Here is a 22,826-nt window from a genome sequence, read left to right as displayed (position 1 = left end):
TCTCACAAACTGGTTTGATCCCAGACTTCAGCACTGGAAATGAGAGCGTTCTGGAAAAAACGTGCAGTGATCATGGAAATTCTGAAAATGAGGAATGGAAGCCCGAAGGTTCCGACTTCTTTGCGACGTGGTTACAGGAGAAGGAACCAAACGTGTTGATCTTTTCATCTGTGCGGGTTTAGTTTGACTTAGAGAAACTGATGAGCGAAAACAGAACCAGTCAACGATGGAGTTTATTTCAGGGTTCAGACAGCTGCAGTTGAAATAAAGAGAGACCACTGAGAGCGAGCATGCTGTTAAACTGGGAGCGAAACAAACCATCAGGCCCAGTTTAAATGGAAAGCTACAGGCCAGTTTGACACTATCACCACCATAGTTTTCATGACTACAGACCGTCTGTCCTCCAGCAGACGAGTCCCGGCTCTTCACAGTTTTCTGCTTCTTTAGAAGTTTTTTCCATTTTCTAACTGATGAAGGAGATTTACAACAAACAGTTTGGAAGGCAAACGGAGCAGTCGTGGGTGGGGGCAATAAAAATGCATCAACTGCACATCTGCACCTGTGGTGTGGTTGACTGAAGGTCATTTATTTAAGGTTATTTATTTAAAATGTCTTTTTCATCATACTCACATGTCCTGGTGTCAGATGGAATATATAGCAACAGAGTTTGGAGAAAACGTTCTAACTTTTACTGAGTAAAAGTCACATTAGGATGAGAATGAAGCCATAACTTTACAGGTAAAACTGACGCGATCAGAATCTTTATTCCTGTATTTGAACATTCTCACTGTTTTTCGTATATTTTTCTGGCTTTTGAGGTTTTCAGGATCGGTCGCGTCTCTATTTTGTTCCAGGAAAATTTATTGTAAAAACAAACAGAACCGACAATAAACTAACACAGATCCATGACTCTGTCTTTCCCGGTGGTTTGACTGGCTGCAGCAAATGTACGTTGGTGAAAAAAGAGCGGAGGCGAACGGAGGCGAGAGCGGGTACGCGGCTAAAGCTGCAACTGATATTTCTGCAGCAGACTTTATGAAGACGACCAGCTCCACAGTGGCGAAAGGTGGAACAATCACTGAATAACACCGACGAGGCCGAGTGAGGAAAATCACCTCAGAAATCTTTTTCTTTTCAAAAACAGAAAAGTGCTCGGTCACGTGATTTAAAATGAAAATCATCGATTCACAGAGAGTGTCAGAAAATAAAAACGTGCAAACGTGGCGCCGTGAGAACCGGTGAGAAAGCCACCTGCCGACCGGAGCCCGGGGAAGAACGTTTTAATAATCTGAGACAAAAGCAAATGCTGCCTGAGAAAAGCCACAACATTATGAGAATAAAGTGATTTTCTAGAAGAAAGTCAGCAGCTGATTTTAGTTTCTTTATCACTTCAGGAACATTTTGATTTTATTCTCAACATATTACAATTTTTTTTTCCATTTTCTCTTTTAATATTGTGACTTTTTATCCAAGTAACATTAAAACTTTATCGTCACATTACGACTTTTTATTTATAGAATTGAACCTTGTAATATTTTCTCCAAGTTGTGACTTTATTCTTCTAGTATTATTTCTACCTGTAAAATGATGACTATTCTCATAATGTAAAATTTACTCATCATATTACATCTTTTTAACTTGTGATATTAAGTTTACACTCATGAGAATTATGACTTTCTTCATTCATTTCTGACCTTTTGTTGAAATTACTCCTTTATTCTTGTTGTATTTTTAACTTTTTACCTGTAAAATTGCTTTTGTTGTGATACTGAGTTTTACTCGTAACATTACGACTTTATTTTTATAACATTCTCATTTTTACATTTTCATAATAGTGACCTTTATACAATTTATGGCACAATTCATTTTTTATGACACTGCAGCTTTTCTTTAGTAACACAAACTTTATCTTATTATCACATTTTCTTCTAAAATGACATCCCTTAACATTACAGCTATACTTCTAATACTGTGACTTTTCCTCGTTGCATCTTGTTCTCTCTACATTTACTCTCATAATTTGACTTTTTGCCCAAAAAATGACCTTTTACTGGAAGCGTGAATTTGAGAGCTGCGACGCTGAACGACTCAAAGAAAATGAATCAGCACCTATTGTGATAATGAACGAATCCTTTAAGTCGATTTTCAAGCAAAGATTCCAAGTAGTTGAAGGTTCCAGCTTCTTGGATGTGAAAACTTTCTGCTTTTCTTCTTCTAAGATCTCTGAACACGTAATGTTGGACTTTTGGAAATTCTCATCGGTATTTTTAACAGTTTTCTGAAGTTTTAGAAAGAAGATAATCAGCAGATGAGCTGATATTGAAAATAATCGTTAGTTGCAGCTCTAATGACTTTATTCTCTAAATATTACAACTTTTTCCCTTAAAATTACAATTTGCTCTCGAAATTCGGAAACTTTATCTGTAAAATTCTGATTATTCCGACTCATTATATGAATCCTTTTTTCCTCGTCATAACTGAGCGACATATTTCACCGGATTATAACGACCTCGTCGGTAAACCTCGTCGTCCCATCGCTCTGTCGGGTCGAACCGAACCTGCTGGAGCCAACTCATCGGTTTGCTGCGAGTCTTTTGTAACTGTTTAACACTGCTTGTAGGAAGGCGAAGCGTCGCCGCCATGCTGCGAAAACTCAGAGAAAGACAACGTGCAACAAGGTTAGTGTTTAGTTACAGAAGGAGGGAAGGAGTCCAGGTGAGTCCAGGCGAGTTTCCCTGGCTCACTTCGGTCCGTCTTGGCACTTAGAGACTCGACCTCGTAAGAAACTGATCTCTGTCCGTGCTGGAGGTCGAATCAGGTCGCGTCCCGGCAAAATAAAGCCGGTCGCGTCGCTGACATCACCGTGACAGGTGCGTCAGATGATGACGACGCAGGGGAGTTGATGCGTTTACAGGTGTTTTCATCTGGTCTGAGTGTAAATCCTTCCCGTTGGTTCGCAGTTTCACAGCGAAGGAGGACGTCAAAAGAACCGATTTCAACTCAGTTTACTGTTAATCTGGACCCGTCCGATCCAGGTCCAAGTCCAGGTCCAAGTCCAGGTCCAGCTCCAGCTCCAGCTCCAGATCCAGGTCCAGATCCAGCTCCAGATCCAGCTCCAGATCCAGCTCCAGATCCAGATCCAGCCTGCTGAAGGCCAGGTTGCTGAGGTCAGTGTGAGTTTGTCTTCATGGTTTATCAGGACCTCTGAATTATGAACATTAAAGGAATAGTTCAACATTTTGGAATGTTGTTCTCGTGCTAGATATTCAGATGGATCGGTCTCATGTCTTAGAGCTCGGTACAGAGCTGGAGTCAGGATGTGGCTAGCTTAGCTTAGCCTAGCCTAGCTTAGCATAAAGGAGGGGCTTAAGATGTGCTGGCGGCGTGTTTCCACCGCACAGCGTCAGAGGTTAAGTCGGGTGTCGCCAGATTGTTTCGGTCAACACCAACATCGCTCACAATGAGTCTACATAAAACACAACCTGTACAAATCAGAAAAAATAAACCTTCGAGCCGAGGAAATGATCGAAACCCGCTCGTTTTCAGGGGCAGAAATCACGGCGGCGCGAACAAACCTCTCGTCCCTCGATCCGTCCGCTAGAGTTCGCTCGCTCGCCGCTTGTCGGGAAGAGCCGATCAACGGGGACGAGCCGAAGCCAGGATGCGAAGTGTCCCAGACCTTTTCAAAGGACAGGAGGACAGACCTCGCGCTCAGAGACAGGCGTGCGGACCTGATCGCAGCTCAGCAGTTGACTTTCTGCTGACAAGACGCCGTCAAACGGTTCAGATCCCGACGTCTGAACTGCGTCGCCGTGTTAGTCATGTGATCTACTGCTTACACACTGACTACATGGAAGCGTGTGTGTGTGTGTGTGTGTGTGTGGGGCTGTTCTCTACCTCTTGCTGTGTTATCACATTTGGTATCGAGAGTCATGGAAGTTCAACAGTTACAGTTACTTCGCTACAGGTAAACTCGTCGACTGATTACCGGCGTAACCAGAGGCCTGAACCACGAAGCCGGTTCAACCGACCCAGGACGCGTTTCGTAATCTGGCTTCACCAAACCTGACAACCGCAATCGCGCTGAGCCGGGGGGGGGGGTCGAGCCAGGTCTTCCCGAGGCGACGCGGACACGTCTACTGGCAGCAGGCGAAGAGCAAACCGGAACATTTGTGAACAGGCTCCTAATATCACCGCCATCATCAGCAAACGCCGAGACCTGACTGTCGTTTCATGTGTGTGTTCCGTTCAATTAAGGGGTTGCTCGGATGCGTGAGACAGTTTCAGCCTCGTTGTTTCAGCTGCAGCCTCGATGGTGTCGAATAAAAACCATAAAAACAAGATTCAAAGCAGTAAGTGGACCGACTTCCACTTCTCACAGGCAGGTGTCCGATCTGTTGTAGGATGAGACCGGTAGACGAAATCACAATGACAGGAAAAAAACGAGATGAAGAAGAGAGGAGGGGACCAGCTCCTACACGGGAAGGAGCTGGTCCTCTGCAGTAACGAGGGTCGCTCATCTCAAATCGAATCATCAGGCAAAGCAAAAGGGGTTTCGTCCTCAGAGAGACTCCGAGGGCTCTTCTAGGACTGGGGAGGCCCCCTTCAGTAGGCGGAGCTTTTACACACTTTTACATCTGTCATGTCAAACATAAACCTGAGGTTACTACCAGAACCACGAATCCTGCTCCATATTCCAGGCTCTGCTTTCTCTGAGTAACCCGATTTTTTAAGTGCATGTAGACACCGGCTGATTCATCCACCTACCACTTCTGCCCGGCAACAAGACATGAGAGTGACATCAATCTTCTCATCTAGCAGCGGGACAACTTCCCAAAATGTCTAGTGATGTTCACGATCCAGACCTACTCCACGACACACTGCCTCGTTTCCCGTTTGTTACGGTTCAGTTTAATTAAATCACGTATGTGACGGACATCGGGACACTCATTTTCACTGACGTCCGTCCGTCACACGGCCAATCCTTCGGTAAGAACACCTCCACCCGGAGCCCGAATCCACAAAATCCAAAAGGATCGTACCACCAAAGGTCCCCGCAGCATCTCTTAGCGCCACAAACCGTCCCCCTTCGTGTGTGAGACTCTGCATTAACCTCCTCAGACGTTCAGACAGATGATGAGCTGCTTCTTGGTCTTGCAAACAAAAAAAAGTGCAGGTGCAAAACTAAAAACTAAAAACTGCAGGGTCACGCGGTCCAGAGAAGCAGCAGCTGAGCCGGCAGCTCCCCTGTCAGGATTTGAACTTCCACGTCTCCTCGTTTCACGTCAGATTTAAAATCCCGTTTCCTCCTCGTTCACATCTCCTGCAGACACGGGATCGGTCGGTTTGTCTCTCTGTCGGACCGGCCGTCGGCCAATCGGCTGTAAGCGTAGATGAGGCGGTGATGGCGGAGTCGAGGGTGATGAAGCTGGACGCTGCAGATGTCTTCAAACAGGATGGAGGATGCATGTTGTGTTGATCTGTGTGCGTGCGTGGTCCAGCTGTGACGTAGTTTTCGTGGTTCACCTCCCGACAGGAGGCAGCGGAGGAGCTCCTCTCATCACTGAAACAAAGAAACAAAAAATAAACGTCTCATTAAAGGTCTGAACTTAAAGTTTGTCCTGAGTGTGGCTCCAAAATAAAGGTCATCTGAAGTGTGTATGGTCTGTACGGTGGCCTTTTCAGGACATCTCAGAATCAACACCGTCACACCGTTTCTCACAGAGAACTTTCTTATGACATCGCCTCTCCACTGACCTCGTCAACATCTTATTCCGTCAGTGGCTGGAAATGTCGCTTCAGACTCGGGTCCTTTTCACATTAGGTACGACTGCTTCGTACAGTAGGTGGCGGTGCGCACCTAGTTGGCTTGCGATTGACCAATGAACACAAAGAAGAAGAAGGGCGCACTCGCGTTCACATTAGCAGACCGCTTCCGTGTTTGGGTTCACACCTGATGCGAAGCGTACCCAATACACATGAACCGTACTCAAGACCACCTTTCCAAGTGGTACACAGTAATCAAACAAACTGGACTTCGGGGTCCGGTGTACCCTGATGTGAAAGCCGCCTCGGCTGGACTCTGGCTCGGTTTACGGTCTCACGTTCGCCGTGAGCGAGACCCGGCTTCGCGGCACCTGCAGCTACACCACAGGGGAGAACGGCCTCAGTATTTTCTGGACATTTCCTACCTGGAAATATCTTCAGCGAGACTCAAGGACAAGACATTTTTGGCCAACAAATGAAATCAAGAAAGGATGTAGGGGATTTTATAACCAGGTGCGTTTGTTGATTCTACCTGCTGAATCCTGGTTTTTCACTATAAACTGAGTGACAACAAAAGAAACCTGCTTCTACTTCTGTTGCACATTTTGTCGTGTTTTCAGAACATTTCCTTGACTGGAAAACCGCTGTTGGTTTAAGACACTGAGGTTTGAGTGTGTGTACCTCTGTTGGCCTTGCTGGGGTAGATCTTGGTGAAGTGTCTGTACTCGTCTGGAGGAGGGAAATCGTCCAGAGGATGAAACGAATACTTGGACTCAAAGTCATCTGCAGCAGGAGAAGAGACAACACATCATTTCTTTGTCTTCTTCAGTCTTTTATTTTACAGTTCGTTCAACCGCCTTCTGTTTATTGACATGGAAGCGATAGAGTTCGGTCGTGTTCATACGAACTCTGAGGCGTTCGATGTCGGGGACAAATGATGGAAAAGAGGAGGAGAAAACAGACGGTTGAGGGAGAGGAAGGTTGGTTATTAACTAACCGTGAACCCTGAATAATTACCGTAAATTCGTTACTCAAATAACAGCAGGCAATAAAGGCTGAATAACAAACGCTGAGGAGAAGCTGAATTACCCGCATTATAATCTCTCACACGTACGGAAACAAATGATGGTAATAAAGATTTAAACCTTAAAAGCAGCCGAATGTCTAATAGTGACATTTAATACACTCAGTACTTATTGTTGAAATGTAAATAGCACAGAATTCAAAGCACTGAAATGTTTTATTTTGAAAACCATCGGTCTGAATTTATGTGGTCTGAAGATGAAAATAACCCATTTTTACGATTTTATTGTGATTTTATACAGTTTTGGGCTTAAAATTAAAGTATCGCTCTAAGTCGATAAGTTCAATTCAGATTTCAAAAGTTAAATCAAGACAAAAAAACTAGTGTCTTAAAGAAATTAGTTCAGATCTGAACATCTGAGGTACCGAGGATAATCGATCGAGCCCGAGTGGAATCGATAAGTGACGAAGCTAAAAACTAATCGATTAACTGAGAAACTAATGGGGAGAGGAATCGATAAAGGAAGCTGCTGGCGTGTTATGTTCTGGTGTTGGATGGAGGGACAGACCGACTCACCGACGAAGGAGCGAGGGATGGAGGAGGAGGAGGAGGAGGAGTGTCCGTTGCGGAGAGGAGGGGGAGGCGGGGGAGGAGCAGCAGGGGTGCGGGTGGGCGGGGGAGGAGGTTTCCCTCTGGTGGGGGGGTCAGAGGAGAGGGAGGGGCTACCATGTGTCCTGTAAGGAGGAGGAGGTGGGGCTTCTCTGCCGCCCGCCCTCGAGGACGATGACTGCACCGGAACAGGAGGAGCTGAGGAGAGAGATCAATACAGCCGATCAATACAGCCGATCCATACAGCTGATGGATTGCAAGGTAAAATTACATTTTCAACAAAAAATACTAATCAACAATTTATCATTAAATAAAAATCTGAATAATTAATTTTTTTATTAGTTTAAGTAAAAAAAAATAAACTAGGAATAAAATAGGTAGATCTAAAAAAATTAAATACAATAAAATATTATAAAACAAAAATGAAAATAACTAAGAATTTAGAAAATGAAATGATTGTTGAAAAAATGAAGAATGAAAAAAGTATAAATATTATAAATAATTTTTCGAAATAGTAAAAAAATAAAATTAAAATAGGAAAAAGAAAAAAGTAATATCAAAAACACAAGGAAATTAATAGTGGAATAATGAAAACTAAATAATATAACCAGTAACATTAAAAGCGTGTGTGTGTGTGTGTGTGTGTGAGAGATTGTGTGGTCTTTCCGCTGCTCCCATTAGGGGGCGCCACATTGGATCACCGTCCACACATTTGATTTTGATACAGGTTCTGGGGGGACCAGGGATCAAACCGCCAACCCCAACCTGCTGTACCTCCTGATCCACGACCCCAGTAACATCAAAGGTATAAAATACAAATATAAATATAAAAATGCGTTAAGTAATACAGAGATGAAAAACACAAAGGTGATTTAATGTTAAAGGTGCACTCAGAAAAGCAGTTTCTCTTGTGAGAGTCACGTTAGGAACAGATCGGTGGAGATCTGCTGACTTTTAGTCCAGAAACATGGGATCCTACATTTCCCATAATGCTCCAGTTAATCACACAGACTGATGAAATGACTGCGACATCATCATTTTTCACGTCAACTGAAAAGTGTTAAAGCAGCTGTTAACGTGTCTTCAACGTGTCGAACCCTCACCTGCTCCTCTACCTGGCGGCTCTCTGACGGGAGGCGGCGGCCTGTTGGCGCCCTGCTGGGAGGGGGTGGGAGAGGCGGGGGGAGGAGGTGGGGCGGGGCCTCTGGTGGGGGTGTGGCCTCCAGGCGAGGGGGCGGTCCGCTTGTTGCTGAGGGAGTTGTGACGCTGCGGCAGCTCGGGCGCCGACTCCCCGCCGCCACCTGTCGGACCGTTGGTAATGCGGTAAGGAGGAGGGGGGGGGGCCAGAGAGGAGGAGGCGGTGGAAGAGGCAGGGTTACCTCCTGAGGTGGGAGGGCGTCTGCTGTTGCTAGGAGATGGGGGAGGTTTGGAGGGGAGGGGCGGGGTGTTGTTCGGGGTTGGGGGGAGGGGCTTCTCTCTGTTGTAAGAGGTGGAGGAGGATGGAGGGGAGGGGGCGTTACCACGGCGACAGAGGGGAGGAGGGGGAGGCGGGGCGGAGGAGGAGTGCTTCATGCCAGCGGAGGGGGAGGAGGCGGCAGAGGAGGGGGAGGAGGGGGAGGGAGAGGAGGACAGGTTGGGGAGTGAAGGACGCTGGGAGCGACACGTCTCCAATGGCGACGACGCTTGAGGGGAGGGGCTCTCGGAGCCGTCGTGGCGATGACTGGGGGGACGGGGTGCCGCGGCTCGGGCGGAGGGAGAACGACCAGAGGAGCCGTCTGGAATAAACAATAAAGAAATGCAAAATGATAATCACAAAACATGGTGGAGTCAATAAGAAAAAGAAAAAGTAGATTCTGATAAATACTAAAACAGAAACACCTAAACGATAACGAAAACACCAAAACATATAACTAACAGGAGTAATTACAAAGATACTAGGGAGCAATAAAATATACAATATGAGGAGTAGTAATTAAAAAAATACTTGTGATTTTAAAATGTATAAAACTAACAAAACAATCCAAAAAGTACAAACACAAAAAATATAAATTAAGATAAATGTACAACTGATTAAAAAATAAACGTAAATAAATCAATAAAATAGAGATTTAAAATAGTTGAAAATAAACTAAAAAATAAAAATAAATAAGTCAAATCATTCAAAAGATTCTTAAAAATGAAACTAACAGCTACACATATTAATAAATATAAATAAATACATCTGAAGTACAAATACAAAACAAACTGTGTATAAAAAAGAAAACGTTAAAGATTAAAAACTAAAAATTCTTATAAAAGTATAAATTACATATAAGAACAATATGCAAAATGAACAAAAACTAGCTTAAATATATCTAATACATATAGAGCTCCTCACCTCCGACTGGCCTCAGCTTGGGAACTCCGCCCGTGAACAGGCCTCCGATTGGTGGAGCAGAACCCGATGGGCTTGCCGCGCCGCTCCCACTGGCTCCGCCTCCTTTAGGCTCTGGGAACCACAACCATTGGACAGGTGAGCGAGGGCTCCGCCCGCCGAGGGCGCGACGCCACTACACTACACTGACACTACGATGACATCACCGACTGGATGAATGAACGTGCGAGGGCGAGGCGGGATGCGGGTGAGACCAGGTGACCACGTCAGACGCCGTTTAATGAGGTGAGATGCGGTGAGATGAAGCGAAGTGAGATGTTAAAGTTAAACGAAGTGTTTACGCTCCCAAGCGGCTCCGACGATCATCGACAGCACAACGTGAGCGACAAACAAACAGTCGAAAACACATTTAATCACAATTAACGATATCACAGGTGATCAGGGCTGCACAGTCACTCAGTCGTCGCTCAGAAATCCATGAACGGAATCGGCATTTTATCTCTGGTAATAAACCTTGAAGGGTTTCTGTCCGTCAGGTCTGGTTTATTCCAACCCGAGTCTTATTTTGGTCAAACTTATCAAGAAGAGAAGAGAACAGCGGAGGGACTTTGACCGAGTTCAGACCTGTTCTGACTTACTGTGCTTACCAAAGCCCAAATGAGTAACCTTCACATCTGTCTCCTCCTGCAGCCTGTTCCCTCGTGTCAGAGGGATACAGTGCTGCTGACCGATTAATCGTGTTCCCAGATCTCACACAGTGTTGTTATTACTGATGGATGTCATGTTCAGCTCGACCACAATAAGACCAGAGTTCAAATAAACCACAACTATCCTTCAAGGAGAAAAAGGTTGAGGGGTAAAATTTTTCCAGTGCTGTGCAGCCGCTACACATTTTCATACTGTCTGTGTAATGACGAGAGATGTCTGCCACCCGACCGGGTGTTACTCCTCCCCAGGTAAACAGGAAGCCAGCATCAGTGAGCTCTGAAATCTGATCGGCAGGCAGCTGAGCACGGCCAGGCGTACAGGCGTTTCTAAACCGGCTAACGAGCACGTTCAGCTCTGAGACGCCACTGTGGAGCGCCCACTCAGTTACCAACTGCTGAACATCAGCACTGATCCTGGGCTCAGCTTTTATCAGAGGAGGTCAGTTCAACATTTAGGGAACTGGTCCTTTAAAATCATTAGTAGATGACAATCCAAACACAAATACTAACAACGTATACACTGTGTTGTCATCCTACAAGAAGGATATTAAACTAGAGCTGCAACTAAAGATCAGTCCAAGCTGACATCTTCAAATGTCTTGTTTTATTCGATAAACGGTCCAAAGCCCAGAGATTCAGTTTACTGTGATAAAACACAAAGAAAAGCTGAAATTATTTTATGAATTATTTGTGAAGCTGGAAATATGACTTAAACAACTAACTGATCGACTAATAGCTGCAGCTCTAATCAGAGGTGTCTGAGTAAAGAGTCCGAGAGGGTTGGATTCACCTGTACAAAGTCTCACATGGTAAATTCAGTATAATGTCCATTTCCACATCAGTGGAACGGCAGAGTAGCTCAGCTGATGTTGTTCTGGTTCTGTTGTTCAAATATTAAATCCTCAGTATTTGAGGAGCTGCAGCAGACAAACCCTTTTCAACAAGACAGATGAGTTTGGAATGAAACTCTGTAACATTAAACTGGACAGCATACGTTTGTTCTGCCCGTAACTGACGCAGCAGCAGCAGCAGCAGCAGCAGCAGCAGCAGCATCAGTTCAGCAGCAGCTCTGCAGGAAGCTGCAGGATCTGTTCTAACCAGCCGCTCCTTCACCTGTCCCTCAAATCTACACACAACAGTTTGATGCACTGATTTTAATCTGCACTAGAGTCTAAAATCACAATATTTGAATCCAGACGTCTGAATGTCTAAACCACAGTTACTCCAAACTCATAAGAGATCAGCAAAAAAGGAAAAAGAAGTTAAAGCAGAAATATAAAGATAAATCATTAGTGTCAAAGTAAAACACAAATAATACCAACATGGAGGGACAGTAAAAAGTGGAACAAAAACAAACATGATCAAACAGTGTGAAGTCAGTGTCTGTCCTGATATTTGTTCTATTCAAAAGATGCAAACGGTGGCAGATAAATGTGATAACGAATGTGTGATATGTCATCCTGTCGTCACGCAGTGATCAGATTCCAGATCAGATTTAGCTCAGCGCTGCACAGGCACGTGTTGTGTGGATGGTAAATTAAATAACAGCTTCGTGAGAGCGTTAAACTGAGAAACCTGAGATTCAACAAGATGAACGCGCTGGATCACGCTTAGCTAAAACTGTTTGAGGTTTGTCCCGAGGGTGGCGCTAGAGAAAAAGATCATGGCTCTAAACCAGATTTCATTAAATCTGAGCGATAGCTGGTGCGGGAGCTGGCTCTGGACCAAAGCGTTGGGCCGATGTTATCGCCCTTACATCCAGGGTGCAGGATAAAAGGGGTCCTGGATCAAAAATTAAGCAGATTCTTTACCGTATTCCTGCACTGAGAAGTTCATTTGCATGTTAAGGGAAAGAGCAGCACAGACACTGGCGGCTGCTGACGTGGCCGGCAGTGACTGCGACCGGTTATAGGAATAAATTTAAACCCCAGGGTTCTGCGCCTCCTCTGCATGGTTGAAAAGTCTCATTTAAATCTTTAAAGTCCACTAAGCGTAAACGATGGCAGTAGGAAGTATTACTTTACACTTCGGAGTTTAGAAAAAACACAAAATTGAAATCTATTTCAGCGATATGTGATCTTTAAGAGCAGCTGAGAGGAAAAAAACAAAAAACAGAAAAACATTCACACCGACGTCCCTGTTGTAATTCAGAGTCGGAAGGATCATGAATTTCTGACAGCTGCTAGAGGACGTCTCCAACTTGACACTAACAGAATTATGACACGATAAATTCAGATACGTTTGCATCTGGTTTCTCTGACGACGAACTGCGACATATAGACAACACAGTCAAAATAGGTAGCTCTGGGTTACTCTCCATCTACCTGGCTCTGGGAATGTTCGAACGCTGCTCAGTCTGCTCCGCAGCTTAAACCACAAGCAGCCTCAATAATCTCATCTGCCTCCGAGTTTTATCCAGTCAGCGCCGATTAATACATGACTGAAAGTTAGAAACATCATTCTAAGCAGCTGTCTCCACTAAATGTTTGTGTGTCTCAGTCTGACGATGAAGATGATTCCTGCTTCCACATCACTGCATCAAACTGTCATTCAACAAACACTGACACGTGGTGTTGCGGTTATCTGCGAGGTTTTGGATTGGTCTGATAATTAGTCTGTGTATGTTTTTGGAAAACTGGGAATAATGTAATAGTCAGTGTGGACGTCAGAGTTTTACTCAGTCCAGGTTGGCTCGTATCAGGTCTGATTTGAACGTGTAATTTAGAGATGTGTGTATTCCCTCTTATTAAACGCTTCCCTGCGGACAGGAAACATGGCGGCTGTGTTACCCCTGCCCCTCAGCCTCCTGCAGTCAGCCTCTAATACCAGAGAAGGGTTGTTGTCTTACTCTCTAGGGACAGAGCAGAGCTCTTTTCTCCGGCCGTCTTCTTCTGCTCCTCAGACGGCGCCCCCTGCTGTTTAGGCTGGCTCTGTTGCTGGTGTAGGTATTGGTATAAGCGAATGTATGGGTGCTCTGTGGGAGGTGTTTGGCTCTTTGGTGTTTGAGTCTTACTGTCGAGCAGCGGAGCGCTGCGGTCGTTCACCACCGACACCTTCCTCAGCTTGGTGCCGTTACAGATGTCCGACAGCAGAGCGCCGCGACCTTTGGCCTCCTCTCTGCTCAGCTTCGGAGGGGTAGTGTTGGCCTGGGGGGGGGGGTTACACCATTAATGCACTACACATTCAATCCAAACTGGTGTGTTCTCACAGGACAGATGGCAGGGCGTTGATTGCTGCAGTGTGTACAGGCTTTTCATACAGTCTCACTGCATTAAACACATAACACAAATAGAGACCTGATACTTTCTGACAGCTTACGCTGAAACTTGCCTGTTTACTACAAAGAACACTGTACTGTACTGCTTTATCTTTATGTTCAAGTCTAGCGTTAACTGTATAAATTGAAAAAACACGTTGCGCGTCCCACTGAAAAACACACTGGAAGAACTTGAACGTGCCCCGAGTAGCATCTGCAGGAATTCTTTCCAGGCTGCGTACAGCCCACACAACCTTCACCAGAAAGCCTGAGAGGTGAAACCCAGGGCAAAAACAGTCTGAACCGGACTCACTGCTGCTCATGAAGCTCACCGCACATTCATTTCTGCTGTCAAATTATTTTAACGTTGTTCGCATTATTGTCATTTCTGGTCACGAAGACAAAAAGAAGTGACTCATGTACACGTACAATTGTTGTCTGAAGAAAAATAACTGTTTTCCTTCAACACGCCTGTCACACACTCAGGTGTGACAGGTTTTTCAGTTCCTTGTAGAAAAATAAAAATAGAGATCAGTTGAAAACTGCTGCAGCTGCTAATGAAGGCTATGATGATGATAATGATGAAGAAGAACAATGAAGAAGAGGGGAGAGCAGCAGGATAGAGAAAATGATTATACATATATATGTGTGTGTGGCTCCTCACCTGGCTGAAGGTGGGGGGAGGCGGGGGTCCCCCCGGTGGAGGAGGAGGCGGGGGAGGGATGGGCATCTTGCTGCTGATACAACACTCACCTGGCAACCCTGAAACACAGTAAACCAGACTGTCATCATGAACGAGACCTTTCGGCCACTTGGAGCCAAATCGCCTCGACGACAGACTGTCAACACAACGTCGGGCATTTCATCAGCTTATAAAGCATCTGGGTTTAACATGTCGGCAAACAGCTGCCGTCTCCACATCCGGCACACGCAGACCCACATCAACGAAACAACGAGAAAGCGAGCGCGCAGAGGTTCGCAAACCCCCTGGAGATAAACATCTGGGGAAAATGATGTGGCAGATGCAGGCTGCCTGCGCTATTTATCATCAAAATTCAACTTATTTACAACTTTACAAAGTGGAAATTTGTGAAAAAGTAGAGCTCAAACAATTAATCGAGCGATTGGCAACTATTTTGATAATCGATTAATAGTTTGTGGTCATTTTGTGGTCAACACAATCAAAATTCTCTGGCTTTAGATTCTCAAATGTGAGAGTGTTGTTTCAACACGCCACTTTGGGCTTTAGGAAACCGTGTTGGGCCTTTTCCAACATTTAATGACATTTAATAGACTAAATGACTTAATGAAAATAATGTTCAGCAGCAGCTTTATTAAAAGGCTATTTAGCTGAAAACGGATCCAAGCAGATTTTAGGGTGTAAGATCGATTCATTCTCAGAAAACATGAGGGGAAACTGAAAAGACATTCATCTTCCTCAAAACAAAACAAAAATTTCTGTTGTCCTCAATGCAGACCACATCGGACCAGGTCTAGAACAAAACCCGGAATATGTAGACTTGTCTAATCTGGACTAGATTCACGTGGAGACTCTAAACTCTGTAGATTTGTAAATAAAATAAAAAATAAAATAAAAAATAAAAAAAAAAACCTTTATTCTATTTATGAAAACTGATTTCACTGTTCTTTTTCCATCCAGACCACATCAGACCAGGTCCTGTTCAAAAACCACAAAGCTTAGATGTGTCAGACCTGGACCTGATTGACAAATGGACTCTAAAGACGGTTTGACACCCACATTCAGATTTCTGAAACATGTATTGTCTCTGTGAAAGGTGGAAAAAGAGCGATTTCACTGCTGCTTCTCAGCTTCGCCCAGCTAGCTGAATTAGCACGGAACAGCATCTGCACCGGCCTGGCTCTGCTAACGCTTTAGCCTCCGTGCTGAGCTCCTGTCCAGCTGTTTGGTTCAACGACCAACATCTGCCCGGACAGACTCAGACACAAACCTGCCGGTCGGCGTCACACGGCGGTTAAACTGTTAGATATTAAAACGCGGATTGGGGTGACCAGCTAGCCCAGCATGCTAGCCGTTCGCTACCACTAACGCTGGGTCTGTGCAGCTTCACCGACACGTCCGGGCCGACAGGTGAAATAAATCCTACCTGTGAACGTCACCGGCTCTCCGCGGGCTAACTCATGCTGTGATGTGTCTGTGTCGGTGTTGAACTTGAAGCTGTGAAACTGCGGGTCTCCTGCGAGCACGCTCAGCTCAGCTCACCTCTGCCGTTAGCCGTTAGCCGTTAGCGTCTCTGCTGCAGAGATTTTTATTTCTCTTCAGTCAACACGGGAGCACGTGACCTGAGCGGGAGGAAATGCGCCGCTGCAGCTGCAGCTGCATCTAATGCATCTAATGCATCCGATGCATCCGGTGCATCCGGTGCATCTAATCCAGCTGCTGCGTCTTCATCTGCTGTATCTACTGCAGCTGCTGCATTGTTGCTCGCTTGTACATAAAAGTAAAATGTTAATAAAACGAGGTAAAAATGCTCCATCAAGAGTAAAAGTCCTGCATTTAAAATCCCACTGAAGTAAAAGTACACGAGTATTACTGTCGGAGCTGCTCCAGGTGGAGCTGCTTTTAACTACCTCATAGACAGGGAGAGAGTTTAGTCCACTGGTTCCCAACCCGGGGGTCGGGCCCCTCCAGAGGGTCACCAGGTGAACCTGAGGGGGCGTCAGATGATTCATGGGAGACGAGGTTCCGCTTCACTGATCTGGATTCAGTTTTTGGACTTTTCACTGATCTTTGCTGTTATTTGTGAAATATCTGATCATTTTATCTCTTTGGGCCTTGAACTGTTATTTAAATGAAACCACACGAGAAGTGAAACGTCTGTTTGGTGAGACTTAAAACTGTTCGTGGTCCAAACCAAACAGCCTTGTCACCACTGGTAAAATCCGTAACCACGCGTTGTTATGCATGAGCTCATAATATGTTTTAAATGTAAAATCTTGATGTATAAAGCAACTAGTAACTTAACTGAAGCGGTCGGATAAATGCGGTGGAGAATGAAAATGAGAATCAGCTTTATTGGCCAAGCATGTGTTCACATATGAGGAATGTGACTCCGGTTTCTGGCTCCTGATCCAAGAGGAAAAATCATAAATGAGAACTTTTTCAAGATAATATTGTTTCTGTCTCTCATGTATCATATTGGATTTTTTATGAATTATAAAAACGTTCATATAAGTGTGTTCTCTACCAGAAAGTTTTAATCTCATAAGGTCGATTGAGAATTTTGATCCTGGTTTTCCTTCAGCAGATCAGAGGTAGTACTGGCGTGATCAGAAGTTTAGCTCTTATTCTGCACATTCAGTCAGATTTTGAAAAGAAGAAGACCTTAAAAATCTAAATATTTAGCAAAACACCTCAGCTTTCTTCCACGATATCAACTTGATGTCCACCAACTGTACGTGACTGTATGTTTTTCTCTTTCCACCAGGAATTTGACCGCTATTAAGGCAAAACGTCTCTTCCACAAACGCAACTCCCTGATTTTTTGATCGCAGTTTTGAACATAATGTAACGTTACACCGCGACGGTCTCACCGTCCATGAATGAAGCAGCTTTTAAACACGGAGACTTTCAGCGTCGTTTCTTTCTTATTTCAACGTTTAACTTCATTTTGTGCCCACGTTTCTCTCGTGCTCTTCATTTCTTTAATGTTCTTCTGCGGCATTTCCGATAAAAACAAAAAGGAGATCCACGATTGGCTGAACGGGCTACGACGTCATCGCGAAGCGTCCAATCGGATGATCGTGGCGGAGATTTGAAAGCAGAAATGGCCGAAGTCCGAGCGTAAGTCTCTAAAAACTACAACGTCTAACGTTAAAGCCGCTCGGTTAGCGTCTGCTCGGTTCCGAGAAGGGGTTCGAGGGTTTCTGAACGTCCAGGCTGGACTTTTCTGCTCCAAACGATAAACTGCAGTGTGTGAAAACGCGAGCGGTACTCGTGAGCTAGCCGAAGCTAACTGACCGAGCTAACGGTTGTCGTCGCTCGTCTCGGGTGTTGGTTGACGGACTGTGAATGTGAAGTGAACCGCGCTGTGGCGTGTCTGTGTTTCTGCTTGTACGCAGTGTGTTGCAGCGTTGCGATCCGTCTCTGCTGGACCCCTGCGGCGACTCGGAGCAGCCGGACTCCGCTGAAGGAGCCCGGATGGTCCTCTACCTCACGGTCTGTGTCTGCAGGAGTCAGGACTCAGTACTTTCTTCCCCATTCCCTCACCACTGGAGTCCGCCTCTGATGAGCGAGGGGAAGCTTGACTCACAGCCCCGAGCGACCTGCTGTGGCAGGGCGTCGTAGTTAAACCCTCAACACTGTGTGAAACCACTTTTACGTTTGTTTTATTCACGAAAGCGACAAAGGGAGATTTCACTGCCTTTTTCCACATCTAGACCACATTGGACCCGGCCTAGATGAAAAACCCAGTATACCTAGACTGGTGAAATCTGGTCTAGATTATCCCAGACCCACTAAAGACTCTTTTAAAACACAATTTTATTTTCGTAAAACCTTTATTCAACCTGTGGAAACGCAAAAATAGCTATTTTACTGTGTTTTTTCCCCACATCAGACCGATTACGGTCTGGTACAGATTCTACAGGGTTGGTGGGGGGGGGACTTTTCTTCCAGTCAGCCAATGAGGTTACAGATATTAGAGGCGTCACTGCTTGTCATATTGTTTTTTAGGCTAAACTTTTAGACATAAGAGCAGAAACAGTGATTTGATTTGATCTGAAAGAAAATTGAGTGTATAAAAGTAATCTCTGTGTGTGTGTGTGTGTGTGTGTTTGTGTGTGTGTGTGTGTAGGACAGTCGTCGAGTTCAGAAGGTTTTGTGGCGTCAGCTGTTCGTCCTGGACTCCATGATGTCTCTACTGGAGGGTCTGGGGTCTGCCCAGCAACTGGTGACACTGCCCTGCCCCCCCCAACCCGGTACACACGCAGTGCCTACACAGTAAACACAATACACACAGAACACAAAACTACGTATAATACACAGAGTACATTCTGTTCATACACAGTGCTGCAGAAATACCGAGGGCACGACCCACCTGAGAAAGTCCGGACTCGCTACCGACCAAACTCTATACACATTTCACCACATTTTACTCTCTTAAATTCTGGTGGAGTAATGATGAATCTATTTTATTTTAATTCATTAAGAGTTTTGTCGAATTAAAGTCAGACTGTAAGACATTTAGTGTAAAACACAACAGACTGCAGAATGAGCCTAAAGCGCACAGGGACGCAAGGACTAAATGTTTTGTACAGAGTGTCTGTTCACACTGTCTCAGCTCATATTTATTTTCATTATATTTTCTTTATTTATCCCCATAATAAAACTATGGCTGCACAGCACCTCCTCTGGCTGCAGAGGATTATCAGAGGAGAATGATTTCTACATGGATGTACGTGTGTGTGCGTGTGTCTGTGTGTGCGTGTGCGTGTGCGTGTGTGTGTGTTCTCGTTTGTCAGAGGGCGGGGCTCGGGGCAGGTGGAAGGCTCTGAAGGTGGAGAGCAGGTCGGGGGTGGAGGAGACAGAGACTCTGCTCAGATCTCTGCAGGACAGAGTCCAACAGATCCACAACAGACGACACACTCTCACACAGCTGGTCCAACAGCTGCACAGCAAGGTGTCAACGCGCACACACACACACGCACACACAGTCAGATGAAGTAGAAGCAGGTTGGAGTGGTTGCTAAGTGGCTGCTGGGGCGATACCCAACGGTTATTATAGCATTAAAAAATGGTTGCTAGGGTCATGAACTTGGTTACCATGGTGTTACTAAGTGGTTGCTATAGAGGTGTGAGCTGTTCTGTCAGACTCTCCTGGTTCCTGCGGTGGTGAGTTAGTGAGTCCCAGCTCAACATGAAACTCTCCTTCCTCCGTCATGAGAACAAAACGTCGACAACTGTCAGAAAATACCTGAATCTTTGATAAAGGTCAAAGCTACAAGAAGCTGTGGACATAAAAACTGAGGGGAGAGCTTGACTTCAACTCCCAAGGTGCATTTCACTGACAAACATCCAACCACAGAGCTTAACAATTCCGCGACGTGAGGCACTGACTGGCTTCTTCTCCATGGAAACAGTAGTCGAGGCTCTTGGGTATCGTAGTATTTAAAGCCGTCCACCAAACCGATGAACAAAACCTCCTCCTCGTCTCCTCTCCTTGTCCCCTCTCCTCGTCTCCTCTCCTCGTCTTCAGAAGCAGCAGCATGAACAGCTGGAGGAGTCTCTGCTGAAGGCCCAGAATGCATTGCAGGCATGCGATCGTCAGCTGACCCAGCTGAGGGCGGAGTCAGAGGCGGTGCTCGGTCAGCTGATCAGCTGGCAGAGACTCAGAGAGGAGTGAGTGTCGTCAGGTCACGTGACCCTTTTTCAGGTTATCTGATTGGTCACTAACTCAGCTTCCCGTTCACCTGTCAGGCTGCAGGTGTACGTCTCTGCCGTACAGGAAGTCGTGCAGATCAACCTGCTGTCCTTCAACCAGTTGGAGGTGTGTGTGGCGCTCAGGCCACGACCCTCCTCTGACCTGTCGTCCAATGAGCTGGAGCCGCTGAAGCTGTCGGTCACCTGGAGCTCCGACGAGCGCTTCAGACTTCAGGTAAGGCTCATTGGAGATCTGATCACCTGATCCCGATTAGAGCCAGGTGCTGCAGGGCATGATGGGAAACGCCTGGCTCTCACCTGGTCTAACCGCTGATTGGATAACCTGATGTTTTGTATTTTCAGTTCACATGGAGACATTTGGATTTTATCGTCTGATTTTACTCTGTTACCAGGATAAATGTCTCCTTGTCTCCCTGCCTCCTCTTGCCTTGTCTCCGCTCTCCTTACCTCCTTGCCTCCTTCGTTAGTCTGTCTTATTTAAAGTCGCCGTGTCTCTGCGCAGGTGAATGAGGGGACAGCCGGTCTGGCGGAGGACTGTCTGTCGGGCAGACGGTCAGAGCTGAGCGCCGCCCTGCTGGAGGTGATGCAGTGTTACCTGGGTCAGGCTGAGCTTCTGTCTGAGATCCAGGCCCTGAGGTCCAGGTGAGCCTCCGCGCCCCGTTTGTTTAAAGACAAAAACCTGCCGACTGCTTCTTCTACCCTCGGACTGAAAGCTGTCAGATCAATAACCAATAATCACCCGTCATGAGGAGCTGACACTGCTGAGACTGACTTCATGTTATCTGAACCAGCTGCTGTTAATGGGGAAAAACCGACTCATGTACTTATAATGTATCGTTCAAGAGTCCCTTTAAAAACCGACACATTTATTAATACTCTCTACTATTATAACGGCCGTCGTAGATGTAGTAGTTATACAAAGAATCATTTGAGAATCCCCTTACAAATAGAGCGGTTTCTCCATGTTTAAAGGAACAGTACGGTATTTTGGGAAACCCGCTTGTTTGCTTGAACTCTGAGGGTTTGTCGTCATCACTAGGACACCGTTTTACCAGAAACCTCCACTTCTCTTCTGCCGCAGTTAGCATGCTAACCAGCGAGCCCCGCCCCGGCCCGTCTCGTCACTGGACGACCTCTAACCTCTTGTCTTGTAAACGCGACGATGGCCGAAGCTCTCGGTGAGCGACCGTCACCACCGCCTGCTCCCAGCGAGAAACCACGATCGCGGGCAGAGGAAACGGACATAGGGCCACTTTAAAACAGGTCAATCTGAGATGCAGATTCCGAGGTGCTGAGCGACTCGGAGCTGTTGAAAGGTGTCTGCGTCTTCGCGCTAAGCTAGGCCCAAGACTTCCCGGACACGTCTCTGTTCCGGACCTTTAATATCCGTCTCCCGTGTCTTTGTGTTTCCAGTTTCGCCATCGACTGGCGTCCCGCTCGGCGTCTGCTGGTCTACCTGAAGTCGGCACTGCTGGTGTGTCACCTGGAGGTGGAGGAGGGGTACCCGAGCAGCGGACGAGCCCGACTGCTGTCGGTACGCAGAGATGGACAGCCTCTGGACACATCTGGACTGAAGGTAACGCCACACAAACAAAAACCTCGTTCTAAAGTGCTTGAGAGACACAGGTCAGTTGAGGATCTTTGTCCCGTCGCTCACGTGGACAGTTACTGTTGGCCGCATGTGATCAGCAGGACGTCTTCGTCCACGGCAGCTCGGCGAGGAAACACCGTCTGTGTTCATACGTTACAACCGATAGGATACAACTTCCCGCTCTAATTAAGTTAAAAGAAAGTTCACTCTCGCAGAATTCTGACTGTTTCCGAAAATATCACACCTTTTATTCTGGAAATCTCCGATGGTTTTGTGCCCTCTGTGGCTCTGATGCTCTACAAGACAGAAATACAAAACAGAGGTCACCGGTTGATAAAAGTGGACTAATCTGTCTCTGTCTTTCAGCCTCATAAAACCGATCTCAGCCTGACGGACTGGTTGGTTTTTCTCTGCAGCAGTCCACTCATCTGACGGACGCTTCGTTCATCCCTTTGTCTTCTCCTCTTCTTTCTGTCCCTCCACACGTTTACCTTTTATCCCTCTAATGTCCACTGGGTGTCAGTGTCTGACCTGTATTTGTCCCCTCTGCGTTTGTTGGACACAGAGGAAAGATTGATCCTGTTCTTATACTAAAGCCGTGTCCACCGGTCTGCTTGTCGCTGTTTGTGTTTCTGTTTTATTTCATTGTACAAAACATCAAAGTGTAAATAAACCTTTTACACCCAGAACAACCAGGAAATCTCTCTTACTGTGAAATTAGTCTTAGATCTGTGAAATCCTGTGAGGAGTGACGATTTTTTTATTTTTTTAATTAAACAAAAGTAGAAAAGCTGCTCTCGTATGTAAACTGGCACAAACAAAAAGCTCCTGAACGTCTTTGAGTTGAGGTGGGGCTTTTATTTTGTAATGCTGTCCCTGCAACGCTGCAGTGTGTCCACCAGGGGGCGGTGTTTGCGGTCTTTCGGCCTGCCGCCTCCCCCTGAGGGCCTCCCAGGGTGCACTCTGCACTTCTACTGCACAGTGTGACATAACACACATGTAGACGTGATGAGATAACATGTCAGGAAACCGAGAGGCGTCATGTGTCTGAAACCAAACGGACACACACGCTGACGGT

The 22,826-nt window shown here is 45.9% G+C and overlaps 2 protein-coding genes across 4 annotated transcripts; one reads left to right on the top strand and one right to left on the bottom strand.

Annotated features, from left to right (window-relative positions):
* Positions 1-1,769: 1,769 nt before the first annotated feature.
* wipf2b (WAS/WASL interacting protein family, member 2b) lies at positions 1,770-18,143 on the bottom strand. Of its 2 annotated transcripts, none has more exons than XM_040124058.1 (8): positions 17,310-18,143; positions 14,401-14,498; positions 13,494-13,626; positions 9,777-9,887; positions 8,503-9,174; positions 7,367-7,597; positions 6,448-6,549; positions 1,770-5,563 (listed from the first exon to the last, which is right to left on the bottom strand). In XM_040124058.1, the coding sequence occupies exons 1-8, from the start codon at positions 17,314-17,316 to the stop codon at positions 5,523-5,525; spliced, it is 1,395 nt and encodes a 464-aa protein (XP_039979992.1). In that variant the 5' UTR covers positions 17,317-18,143; the 3' UTR covers positions 1,770-5,522. The 2 variants fall into 2 exon arrangements, with proteins under 2 accessions (XP_039979992.1, XP_039979993.1); XM_040124059.1 differs by lacking the exon at positions 17,310-18,143 and adding an exon at positions 15,863-16,293.
* Positions 17,446-22,419, top strand: si:dkey-225f5.4. 2 transcript variants are annotated; one of them, XM_040124076.1, is made up of 9 exons: positions 17,446-17,559; positions 17,838-17,934; positions 18,572-18,695; positions 19,239-19,396; positions 19,973-20,115; positions 20,194-20,371; positions 20,660-20,799; positions 21,571-21,733; positions 22,115-22,418. In XM_040124076.1, exons 1-9 carry the CDS (start codon positions 17,543-17,545, stop codon positions 22,178-22,180), a joined length of 1,086 nt encoding a protein of 361 aa, XP_039980010.1. In that variant the 5' UTR covers positions 17,446-17,542; the 3' UTR covers positions 22,181-22,418. The 2 variants fall into 2 exon arrangements, with proteins under 2 accessions (XP_039980010.1, XP_039980011.1); XM_040124077.1 differs by lacking the exon at positions 17,446-17,559 and having other exon boundaries at positions 17,567-17,934; positions 18,577-18,695; positions 22,115-22,419.
* The last annotated feature ends 407 nt before the right edge of the window (positions 22,420-22,826 follow it).

This window comes from Xiphias gladius, chromosome 3, assembly GCF_016859285.1.
Source record: "Xiphias gladius isolate SHS-SW01 ecotype Sanya breed wild chromosome 3, ASM1685928v1, whole genome shotgun sequence".
NCBI lineage: Eukaryota > Metazoa > Chordata > Actinopteri > Istiophoriformes > Xiphiidae > Xiphias > Xiphias gladius.
This window is presented reverse-complemented; position numbering and strand designations above follow the sequence as displayed.

Coding starts and splice junctions, on each gene's coding strand:
- wipf2b (XM_040124058.1), bottom strand. Junction 13,627..14,400: donor CTCCCCCCACCTTCAGCCAG/GTGAGGAGCCAC, acceptor CCCCCCCCCCAG/GCCAACACTACCCCTCCGAA. Junction 9,175..9,776: donor CAAGCTGAGGCCAGTCGGAG/GTGAGGAGCTCT, acceptor TGTTTATTCCAG/ACGGCTCCTCTGGTCGTTCT.
- si:dkey-225f5.4 (XM_040124076.1), top strand. Junction 17,935..18,571: donor GGATGGTCCTCTACCTCACG/GTCTGTGTCTGC, acceptor GTGTGTGTGTAG/GACAGTCGTCGAGTTCAGAA. Junction 20,116..20,193: donor TGGCAGAGACTCAGAGAGGA/GTGAGTGTCGTC, acceptor TTCACCTGTCAG/GCTGCAGGTGTACGTCTCTG.